The sequence below is a fragment of the Pelophylax lessonae genome, assembly GCF_965119305.1.
Source record: "Pelophylax lessonae genome assembly, chromosome: 2".
NCBI classification, from domain to species: Eukaryota; Metazoa; Chordata; class Amphibia; order Anura; family Ranidae; genus Pelophylax; species Pelophylax lessonae.
The window spans coordinates 560,383,929-560,396,076 of record NC_138769.1 but is presented as its reverse complement, the minus strand read 5'-3'; the positions used below and the strand labels follow the sequence as shown (position 1 = coordinate 560,396,076).

At 43.1% G+C, this 12,148-nt stretch overlaps 1 protein-coding gene across 1 annotated transcript in view; it reads right to left on the bottom strand.

The window, feature by feature from the left end:
* Positions 1–284: 284 nt before the first annotated feature.
* CS (citrate synthase) overlaps positions 285–12,148 on the bottom strand; it is an 81,757-nt gene continuing 69,893 nt past the window's right edge. The window contains exons 4-11 of the mRNA XM_082245885.1: positions 11,938–12,003; positions 11,725–11,856; positions 11,314–11,502; positions 5,888–6,087; positions 4,729–4,858; positions 4,542–4,643; positions 4,256–4,465; positions 285–942 (exon numbers count right to left, since the gene is read on the bottom strand). Of these exons, the coding sequence (XP_082102011.1) occupies positions 772–942; positions 4,256–4,465; positions 4,542–4,643; positions 4,729–4,858; positions 5,888–6,087; positions 11,314–11,502; positions 11,725–11,856; positions 11,938–12,003 (1,200 nt within the window). The 3' untranslated portion in view covers positions 285–771. The remainder of the gene's footprint in view (positions 943–4,255; positions 4,466–4,541; positions 4,644–4,728; positions 4,859–5,887; positions 6,088–11,313; positions 11,503–11,724; positions 11,857–11,937; positions 12,004–12,148) is intronic.

Here is a 12,148-nt window from a genome sequence, read left to right as displayed (position 1 = left end):
AGCTGAAATAAAAACTTTACAAGGGACACCAAAACCAGGAATAAAAGCTGCGCATACTTTCAGCAAGTGTTGCTACTGGACAGTTCCTGGTCATTTAGCGAAGTCAGGTAGGAATATTCCTCTCTACAATAAAACCATAAAACAAAATAAAAAATCCCCAAAAGCAGCCAGGAGGGAGTAAGATGCCAGTGACATAAATGCATGATTCATCTCCCATATATGTGATTAATCTTGAATAGGTTGCTTTACAATGAACCATGCATTTGTGTACCATCAGTATTATGTGTTTGGAAGTGGTGACACATGTAATTTAGGGATATGGGAAGAAATGCAGGCTTCTAAATGAAATGACCTTATGCTATTCTAATTGCATAGGTCTCTGCTTTCACAGTTAAGTAGAAACTCTGAAACAAAAAAAAAAGTTGCATAATGTGGTATGTAGTCCTGTGGGCTGTACATAACTGTACCTGGTTTATAAATACATAAAATGGTGGGTGCTGTTAACTAGTGTGGCTGAAATCATTAGTCTTATCCCTACCGGCAGCACAAGCACCCTTTCCTGATGGAGAATGAGGTTAGGCCTCTCCAGCAGGGAAGGGAAATACAGAGTGTTGTGAAGATGACTTGTTTCAGCATAAATAACCAGAAGTGTTTTCTTGTCAGCGCTCAGGAGACGATAGGGTGCAAAGCAGTCTGTAGAAACAAAAAGGTGTACTGTCTTTTGATTGGTTCTTCTCCAGGATGGGGGAAGCCCTTTTTTTTTTCCTTTTTTTAACCAGACTTTGCCTTAACAAGCTGCATGAGGCCGTCTGTGCTCATGGATTTGGGCCTCTCCAGTGGGAATCCAAGCGCTCGGCTCCAGATGAGCTGAGATAGAACACCCAGAGCTCGTGAGACTCCGAAGAGGACTGTGTAGTAATTCATCTCCTTCATTCCATAATACTGTAAGGGAAGAAGATAGGAGTCAAAAAAATGCTTGTTTAGAAAAAAAAAATGCTATATAAGCAACAGAGGTGCTTGAAAGATGATCACACATTCTATTTACACAGCAACTGTACAACTTGATTATTGCTAACTGCCAGTTAAAGCGGAGTTCCACCCAAAAGTGGAACTTCCGCTTTAGGGAGTCCTGACCCCCGACATGCCACATTTGGCATGTCATTTTTTTGGGGGGGGGGAGCGGGTACCTAGTTTTGACAGGTACCCGCTCCCACTTCCGCTCGGAGCGCCGCGGCGCCCTGAGCGGAAGTTCTCCTCTCCCCCTCCCTCCCTGCAATCTTCTGGGACACGTCAGAGGTCCCAGAAGATTGCCGGCCAATCACGGCGCGGAGCGCGACTCGCGCATGCGCAGTGGGTACCCGGCTGTGAAGCCGCAAACTGTAACAGCCGGGTGCCCACAGCAGTGATGCCGGCGCCGAGGATCGAGGCTTCCGGCGGCCGCATCGCTGGACCGTTGGACAGGTGAGTAAATGGCTGGAACTCCGCTTTAACTTAGGATATGAGCAGTTAAAGCGGTAGCAAACCCCACTGGTCATTTTTACCTGCAGGTAAGCCTAGAATAAAGCTTACCTGTAGGTAAAATAAATATCTCCAAAACGTGCACCGTTTAGGAGACATTCATCCTGAGTGCAGCCAGTAACGTCACCAGCGCATGTACGCTGAAGTTCGGCATATATAGCTGGATCTTCAGAGCTTCCAGAAAAAAGGGCTCCCACGCGCATGTGCAGGAGTGATGTAATCGTGGTTCTGGCCAATCACATACCTGGAACACGCGAACCCAGAAGACCTGGGGAACATGTCAGCCCTCCCAGCAGTAACAGCCCAGCGCTAGAGGGCTTTGTTCCAAGGTGAGTATTTTGTAATGTGCTAGTATGCGATGCATACTAGCACATTATGCAATTGCCTTTTTTTTTTAACGGCTGCGGTTTACAACCGCTTTAACATGAACTCCCATTTCAGATTTCTTTTTGCTGTGAATCTATCTGCTTCAGGAGATTTTGAATACAGATTGTATGGCTGAATTCGCATCTGATTCGGACTGAACATGCACAGGACCCTTTTTTGGGTCCGCAGCAGAATCGGATCGCATGGTGGTTCACACCAATGCGATCCGATTCATGTCCGAACTGTCAGTTTGCACTGCGATCTGGGAGTGTCGTTTAAATTTGTATTGACACCCCCAGCGATCGCACATGGCAGTGTGAACTGCCTGCAATTTGAATGCGATGCAGTGGATTCGTAGGGTTCCATCATATGTGTGAACTGAGCCTCAGGGTGAAAAGAGTCTCTAAAGGCTCTTAAAGTCTATGTAAACCTTCACCCTTGTACAATAACCCACTCTGTTTAAAATAAAAAATCTAAAAAACGTCAGAACATATAAATACATTATAAACAATATAAATACCTATTCACCCTTTTGACAAGTGATCGCATACCCTCCTATTCTCAGCTGTATAACAGGTTGGGGAGGAGAAACGGTATCACACCCTTCTTCCCATTGAATGGCTGTGTCCGGGGGGGGGGGTAAGCAGTAGTCTAATCATTAGAAGAGAGCAGACTGAATTCCTAGCACAACTAGAAAACTGACCAAGCTCTCCTCTCATTCCTTGTGGGGTCACTTTTTAATAGGAAAGCAGAGGGACTGGCAGGAACACCTGGGATTTCACACAAAGGAAGCAATACAAAGAACAGGAAACACTTATTTATAAGTACATGAAACAGGCTCATAAATTAAAGTTTGGGTTTACATGTTCTTAAGACACCAAAATAGCATTTGCAGTCTACTTTTGTTCTAGAAACATCCACATGTGACAAACAGAACAGCTGACTTCAGAGGCTCTATAAAGCCAGCAGAATATAAACTCTGTTCCCAACAAAAACACTCCTGTAGCCTGGAACGATAAACCAAGATGTCTAGCCTATTCTTTTTTTGCTTCCCTTTCTGGAGCAGAAATGGCTGTCAATATTCCAATCAATGTATGCACTAAAAAAAAAAAAAATTTGAGTATTTTGTTATCGTGCCCTTCTAATTTAGGTGGCTGGTGGTCTGTGAGCCACGCTGTGCCAATGCCTAACCCTACCAAATGCAATGAAGGTTAACACCATTGGCATCAAGGAAGCCGAGCTTTTCCTGAAAAACAGTCCTGCCCAGCTATGTTGTGCTGAGAGTGAACAGAGTAATAAGTGTATTGCTTCTATGGCGAAGAAGAAAAAAAAAAAACGATGAATGGGGGACAGGCCTTTTGGTTCTATTATTCTTTGCCGCATTGTAAGATCAAAGCAGCAGGAGGGGAGAGAGAAATCAGAGGATTTCAACTAATTCTGCAGCCATCAGCACAAGGGATACATTGCATTTGTAAGCAATTAAAAACATTGTAGAAGAGGGTCTGGTCGGAATGTTTTCCTTTCAAATGCTGCACATTAAAGATGGAGCAGAGAGCAATGTATTTTATCAGGTGGGCTGCACTCTGGGGGATGGTGGTTTACAAGTCACCCAGCTAACACACCCTTGCTATCTAAATTATATATGGAACTAAGTCACCTAAAAATTTTGGGGTCCCAGGAGCTTTTAGCATAATGTGCATGTGTATTCAGGATATTTGCACATTATGGCAAAAAATGTCCTTACAAAGTGCCCTTATTCAACTATGTAACAGCCTCACTCCCCCTTGTTTGCTGGTGCTACCATCTTTGCCTAGTCATCTTTCAAGTTCACAGTATTCAACTATCTCGATTAGTAGTGCTGGGAGGATTCAACTGCAACACCTGAGCATAGAAATCAGTGTCTTTTCTATCATAAAAAAAAACCTGTCAGCATTTAAAAAAAAAAAAAAAAAAAAAAAAGTTTGAAAACGGAACTTAAAAACAAATACAAAGACAAAAAAAAAAAAAAAACTATATATTTAAAAAAATCTCCTGTAACCTCCCTGGTGCTCCAAGAATATTGCTTTGCATAATATCTATTCACATTAGGAAAAGGAGAGCAGAGTGAGGATGGATGTGTTGGCAGCAATACAAGGATTACAACACTGAACTAAGCTAAAATTTTAAATCCTTCGGCAGGTAAACAGCTCATGCAAGTCAACTACATATCTGGTTGCTTGCCTACAGGTCAGCATTAATATAGTGTAAAAAATCACCACTTCTTTCACCTGAACCATCTTTAAATGGTGTTTGTCTAGGTTGCTCATGCTGAGAAAGATATGAGCATTGGAAACAATGTCATAAGAATGCAGCAGACTTATCTCAACCTTACCTGTAGAAGGACTCCACTATGAGCGTCCACATTGGGCCAGGGGTTCTTAGCTTTGCCCTGCTCCAGTAACACATTGGGTACAATCTTGTACAGTTGAGACACCAATTTGAACATTGGATCATTAGGAAGAAGTTTCAAAGCAAATTCTCTCTGACACATGTAACGGGGATCTGTCTTTCGGAGCACAGCATGACCATATCCAGGTACCACCTAGCAGAAAATCAGATCGATAAGAAGCAGAAATCGCTTACACATTTTAAAGAATGGTGATAAATTATACACATACTCTTCCAGAATTTAGGGTGTTCCAGATGTAGTCCTTCAGCTTCTCATCAGATACCTCACCACCCAAGTCCTTCTGTAGGGCTGTTAGCCAAACCAGCACCTCCTGGAAAGAAATAGACATAGGATAGAAAAAAATACTCTGGCTAAAATGCAAACCAATGGAGACTGTACAGAAAAACAGACCATACCTGATTAGCCAGTCCATGCAGAGGACCTGCTAGTCCATTGATGGCAGCAGCAAAGGAGAGGTAAGGATCAGACAGAGCACTGCCCACCAAATGGCTGGTGTGGGCACTGACATTGCCTCCTTCATGGTCACTGCAGGGACAAGGTCAGACATTAGTAAACACACAATTATCTTGCCCCCCCCCCCCCGTCTAGTATTCTGTCAGCAGAGTATTCCAAGCTGCCCTGCATTCTCTTGTGTGTACACTACAGAACTGAAAATGTTCACATGTACATACTTTCAAATAACACAGTGATAACATTTCCAGATGTAATTTAATGTACTGTTCTGTAACTTTAAAAAAAAAAAACGGGTACCTGTGTTTGACTGGTACCCTTACCCTCTTCCGGGAACAGCGCCGCGGAAAAGGGAGGACCCCTCCTCCTACCCTCTGCCGCCGAGCACGTCCGAATTTGCAGCGCACTTCGCAGTAGGGACCCGTCTGTGAAGCCACAAGGCTTCACTGCCGGGTTCCCTGACCGGCAATGGGAACACCCGACAGCCGATGGAAACATCGGCTGCGATGCCGACATCGCTGGACTCCAGGGCAGGCAAGTGTCCTAATATTAAGAGTCAGCAGCTACAGTGTGTGTGTGTATATATATATATATATATATATATATATATATATATATATATATTTTTTTTTTTTTTTTTTTTAAATCGGCGCTGTTAGCCGACTCAAAAAAAAGAAAAAGGGTACCGGGTTGATGCCTGCAGCTGCAGGCATCATCTTGGTACAACCACTTCTGCAAGCCGACGTACAGGTTCGTCGGTTTGCAGGAAGTGGTTGGTAAAAACCGTCCAACATTCGTCCCGTGTGTATGCCAGCTGGCTTCTGTCAGACGTACATGCTGGAAAACTAGCAGCCGACCGGCTCCTGTCAGAACACAATAGCTCAGCAGGGGAGATCGCTGTACTAACATCGATTAGTACAGCGGCTCTGACCAAAGTTGTTTTTTTTTTTTTCCATAGAGTGTACCAGGCTTTATTCAAGCTTCCTTCACACCAGTATTTCCTCACTACTTCCCCTAGAATTAAATTGGACAAGCTAAGTGCAACATTTCAAGGAAAGATATGGCAGCTTTTCACAATTAAAAACAGTCTAAGCCACCATTTACCTGTGAATTGTGAGATACAGCCTCATAAGCTCTGTAAATTGTGAGTCTGTGTAACCCAACATGTTTGTGAAATTGTGTGACCAGTCCAGATTAGAGTCGATGGCACCAATGCTGCTTCCTTCTCGGTAAAGGTTACGGTAGATCTTAGCAGCAATACAAGGGAGTTTAGCAATCAGATCCATTGAGTCTTCATATATCAACTTTAGGCAAAGAAAAGCAAAAGTTAAAGCGTATGCAAGGGCAAAAAAAACTATGTAGTACATCTCTGCAATATATATTTCCCCACATTTTATCCCTTTAAGCCCCGGTTCACACTTATGCGAGTGCGGGGTTCGCATGTAATGTCGGGACGCACTGCTCCTACATTACATGCGATCGGCTGTGCGGTGCTAGTTTAGCCATACACTTTGTATGGCTAAATTCGCACCGCACCAAACACGCACAGGGACCCTTTTTGGCAGCCGCATCAGGATCGGATCGCACAACGGTTCACACTTGTGCAATCCGATCCTGTGCGAACTGCAAGATCGCACTGCGATATGCGATCAAACTGGGGGTGTCATTAAGATTACATTGACACCCCCAGCGTATCGCATATGGCAGTGTGAACTGCCGGGGGTGCGTGTGCGATGCGGGAACAGGCTGCGGATTCACAGCCTTCCCGCATCGCATAAGTGTGAACCAGGGCTAACACTCACTACCAGAGAGGTTTTTGCATGTTTGCACTCTTCCACTAAAAAAGAAGGCAATTGACTTCAGGGGGCAACTTTTAAAGGGCAAGCACATTTAACCAGCTCAATACCAACATGTTTTTTTATTTCCAAAAAACGATGGCACAAAAGATCCCGTGTGTCTACTTTCCAAAAAGGGGACCATTTTGGGGGTGCTTATACTGTCCTAGTATTGTATTTTATGTGTTTAATAAAAGGAGAGTTTTTCCTCAACATTTTTATCTATCCTTTGTCCTATTTCCCTTTATAGCAAAAAAATAAAACCTAGTGACTATTAAAATACTAGAGATATAGGTCTCAAAATTGCATAAAAAAAAATTGGCTACAGTGTTGAAAGATGATTACCCACTTAAGCCCCGGAAGATTTTACCCACTTCCTGACCAGGGCCTATTTTGCGATTTGGCACTGCGTGATTTTAACGGACAATTGCGCGGTCGTGCGACGCTGTACCTAAACGAATTTGACGTCCTTTTTTTCCCACAAACAGAGCTTTCTTTTGGTGGTATTTGATCACCTGTGCGATTTTTTGATCATGCACTATAAACAAAAAAAGAGCGTCAATTTTGCAAAAATAGCAATATTTTTCACATTTTTTTTATATGAAATTCCCCCCCCAAAAAAAATGTAAAAATCTAAATTTTTTAACATTTTCGGTCAATTTGTTTTATGCTACATATGTTTGGTAAAAAAAAAAAAAAAAAAACGCAAAAAGCAAAAAGCATATTTTGATTGGTTTTCGCGTTTACTAACAAAGGGAAAGATTTTTGTCATTTTTTTTTTTAAACGCGTAATGGCCGCGATCTGCAAATTTTTTTTTGCGGTACTGCGAAATTGCGGCGGACAGTTCGGACCCTTGACTGACATTTTTGACACTTTTGGGGTTACCAGTGACATTTCTACAGTAATCAGTGCTATACAGATGCACTGTTACTGTAAAATTACACTGGCAGTGAAGGGGTTAACTTTGAGGGGGAGGGGCTGTGTGTGTCCCTATGGGGCGTGGTTCTAACTGTGATTGGCTGTGGCTTGAGCTGTCGGAACAGTGATCAACGGTCCTACATAGTAGAACCGTATGATCACTGTTTCTACACAGGGGAGAATGACAGGCGGCTTGTTTACATCAGACTTTCTCCCTCTGCAGTGACGATCGCCGAGTGACCGGCGGACATCGGGTCCGCCGGTCACACGCGGGGGGGGGGGGGGTCCGTGACCACGCGGGAGCTCGCCTCCGGGGGGGCGCGCGCGCTCCCTAGACCCTCACAGGCTAGCGACGTAGATCTACGTCACTTTTCCTGTGAGGGGCTGACTGCCGACGTAAATAGTCGTGCGGCAGTCGGCAAGTGGTTAAACTATAATGGAATTGCAAACTGAAAAATTACCTGGAAAAGAAGGGGTGTAACATGTTGGTATTGAGGTTGTAGGCTTTTCAATTTTTTTCTGCTTTAGTTGTAGGTCCAAAAGCTCAACATAGTATAAATGACAATATGTTTAGGTTTTTAAATCCTTGTTACCATGTATGATGTATAATATAGTGGTCTTGAAAAAAAAAAAAATATGGGGGTGGGAGGTGCTGCAGATCTGGACCAGCCAGCAGAACCTGCCCAACCTATTTAATGTGAAGCAAGTGAATACGGCCGGCTTAATTTGAAAACTCCTCCTGATCTCTGTCCAGATCTGCAACACATCCTGCTCCCAGCACTGCGAGGATGACAGTGGAGCCTGGTGGGAGAACCGGGATCCTACAACCAGCTGCTAAGTAGCAGACGCGATGACGGGTCACTATCACTCATTCCGGGCAGCGGTCTGCCATTTAGTGATCCCTGGTGTATAATTATATATGCAAATATGATCCTTACTGCCATGTAATTTTATGTTTATAAAGGTGTAAATCTGACATACATGAAAAATTTACTACATGTGAATCTTCCAAGTGCATTTTTATTAAGTGACAGTGACTGATTCACCACTAGTGTCTTTTTGGTGAACGTCACATTCACTGCTTTATAAAAATGTACCCCAAGTCCGTCGACTCTAAAAAAAAATCCATTCCCTGTGTGGCTGATATTTTGACTGTTAAAAGGGGGCAGAAAGATTGCAAGTTGAGGTTTTTTCCAGAAGTAAATCTACAAATCTGCATTTAATAGATACGTACAAGAGTAGGTATGTGAAAGTCTCATACAAAAATACCTTAAAGAGGTTGTAAACCGAAAAAAATGTTTTATTCACCCTGAAAGAGAAAGACATAATGAGCTAGTATGCGTCGCATACTAGCTCATTATGAAATACTTACCTTAGAACGAGCCCCCGCCATGCCGCCCGCTTACCTGTATGACGGGCGACATGTCCAGTCGCCCGTCTTCCGGGATCGCGACATCCGGCCACCTGATTGGCCGGAGCCGCGGTGATGTCACTCCCGCGCATTCGCGGGACGGCACGGGACTCTGAACGGCACGAGCGGCCGTTCCTTCAGAGCGCATGCGCCAGTGATGTCACTGGATGCATGTAAGGTAAATATCTCCTAAACGCTACATGTTTAGGAGATATTTACAGTACCTATAGGTAAGCCTTATTATAGGCTTACCTATAGGTACAACTTGCAGAGGAGGGTTTACTTCCTCTTTAAAGCAACAATGCTTCAGAATACAAGTCCACTAAAGATACACCACTTTCCTTATAAATAGAAGTTAATCTATTTTATCTGTGTGACCATGTTAACTACATAGCCTGAGGAGCTGCAGAATTCAGTTCTACATGTCAGACACTTGATAAAGAAATGTAATTTCCCTTTACTATACATTTATGTGTTTTTGTTAGATCTATAAAGGAATATAAAAAAAAAAAAAAAATATATAGGTGAAAGGGGAAAAAAAGTCAACTGGCTCAAAGAAATCCAATAGATCATTCTCTGTCCCCACATTCTGGGCTGCTTCCAAGTTGTGCTCAATGTAAAAAGTTATTATCAGCAGTTTCCATGTGTCCTTTTTAGAACAGTGTCATGTTATCCATCATTGAATACGTCAAGCTTGGTGCCCAGCACATACATTACATACCCTGCATGCCCTTTATTGAGCAAGAACACACAGGCATGTAGGAGGGATTGTTTCTGTGAGAACTCAAGGTCTGGCTGACACTGGAAAGTCACGAGTGAATCTAACCAGTTCACGTTTACAACGTCCTTCGCCTTCTCAGCACTGCATTTACCTTATTGCAAGTGCAGCACGCACACACACGCCTCCCAGTTCAGTACAACATAGCTAAGCTCACTGTGTGAACATTTAACAGAACTGTCACTTAGCCAAGGACATTGATGGGTGTAGAACAGACAGCATACTGGAAATTCTTAGCTCCTCCTTTATCAACATAACTAAAGGTTGGTAAAAGGTGATACAAGGACAATCTTCTGACATTGAATACTGAAAAGTACAAAGCTGGAAGAACAAGAAAGGGCCAAACACTGCTAAATATGAAAAGATTGGTAATAAAGCAAGTCATTTTCCTGGTTCTCCGTTTATTTTTTGGAATGGTCATCCTCCAAAGAATGGTCTTTGTAAGGCCCCTTTCGCATGAATGTTGCGATCAGGTCGACCGGTCTGTTTTTCAGGCGGACCCGATAGGAACCTCCATTCTCCTCGACATGTCTGTTTACACCCCCTTATCCAATCTGATCCACTAAAAACAGACAGATAGGGATCTGTTCCCTTTTGTCCAGCTGGTCGGATGGCAGACAGGTGTAAACGGACAGGCGGTTCATTTACATCTGACTGCCCATAGGAGGAGAGGGGGCTGTGTCTGAAATGCATAAGCGGAGCAGACATGGACCTGTCAGTCGCCTGCTGAGCGGGGGATCAGCACGCGGATCGCAGGTAGAGTCTGCCCTGTGTAAAATTACCATAAAGCAGAAGCTAAACAAAAGAGGTTTGTTTTTGGAATGTTTATATTCACACTTCTAAACTAACCTTTGACAGCAATTTTTAGGGTTGAGGCACCTCTTAGGGCCGGTTCACATTATTGTGAGTGCGGCGATCACATGTAATTCGGAGCGCACTGCTCCTTCATTACATGCGATCGGATGTGCGGATGCAAATTCAGCCATACACTTTGTATGGCTGAATTCGCACTGTATCCGCACCAAACTCGCACATGGCCCTTTTTTACAGCCGCATTAGGATCGGATCACACAGTGGTTCACACTTGGGCGATCCGATCCTGTGCGAACTGTCAGATCGCACTGCGATATGCGATCCAACTGGGGGTGTCGTTAACATTTAATGGACACCCCCAGCATATCGCATATGGCAGTGTGAACTGCCAGAGGTGCGGGTGCGATACGGGAACAGGCTGCGAATTCTCAGCCTTCCCGCATCGCACAAGTGTGAACCGAGTCTTAGGAGTTGTATCCCTTCAATCTAAGGCACCATTAAAAGCAAGCGTGTAAAAATATAGTAGCCCCATGCCCGTTTATTTTTTATTTTAAAATGCCAACCAAAAAAAGGTATAATGTATATTCGGCCAGCAAATGTAATGTTTAAAGTGCATTAACTGCTGTAAAGAAAATATAAACTGCTAGCTTTAAACATTCTTACGTAAAAAAAAAAAACCACATTAGCTACACAAGATAGAAATTGAAACCTCTGAACAACTCTACTTAAATTGTTTCTGTTGTGGACCTGTACTATATATGGCAAAGCACTCACCTCCCAGTACTTGCTTCTGTGGATGCCTTCTGCATAGGCCCGAGCAAAATTGCTTTCACTGTTCAGTGCTGTAATTGCAGCACTAAATTGAGACATGGGGTGCAAATTGGTGGGGAAGTTGTCCAACATGGTTACTACATGTGAAGGTAGGGCAGCTCTTTTTGCCCATTCTTTGGAGATCCAGCTTACCTAGCAAATAAAAACAACATTGACATAAATTACGACACAGAGCAAGGACAATATTTCCCAGCATATAAAAACCAAGGAAATTATAATGAAGTGAAGATGTAAAAGTCTGTCTAGCAACACTATGCCTACAAACTCTTTTTACTGCAGGCTTCAGCAGGTAAACCAAATAAAAACATTTCAACATTTAAATACCGATTATGGGAAAAGAGGATTCACATATACCTGCTCCTGACTGGGAACCTCTCCTGTAACCAAGAGCCAGAAGAGTCCTTCAGGCAGTGGCTCTGCTCCTCCTGGAGCCTTTGGCAGCAGCTTCTGACATTCAGGGATGCTGTACCCACGAAAACGAATACCCTGGAAAACAATTTTTTAAATAAAGGATTGTAGGAAAAAGTGCTGAACTTGGAGCAAAGCAAAGTTGGAGCCCATTCTCACCTCATCAGGATCAAGAACAGATGTTTCATAGACCAATCCTTTCATGCCCCTCATGCCACCATACACCTAAAGAAAAAAAAAAAGAAAAAAACAAGTTGCGTTCAGAAAAAAAGCCTGGTATTGTAAAAGGAATTTATATATAAATAGGTTTTCAGGTCAAAAGGGAAAATATAGCCCTTTTTGTCAAGAAATGAAAATAAAATATCAAATT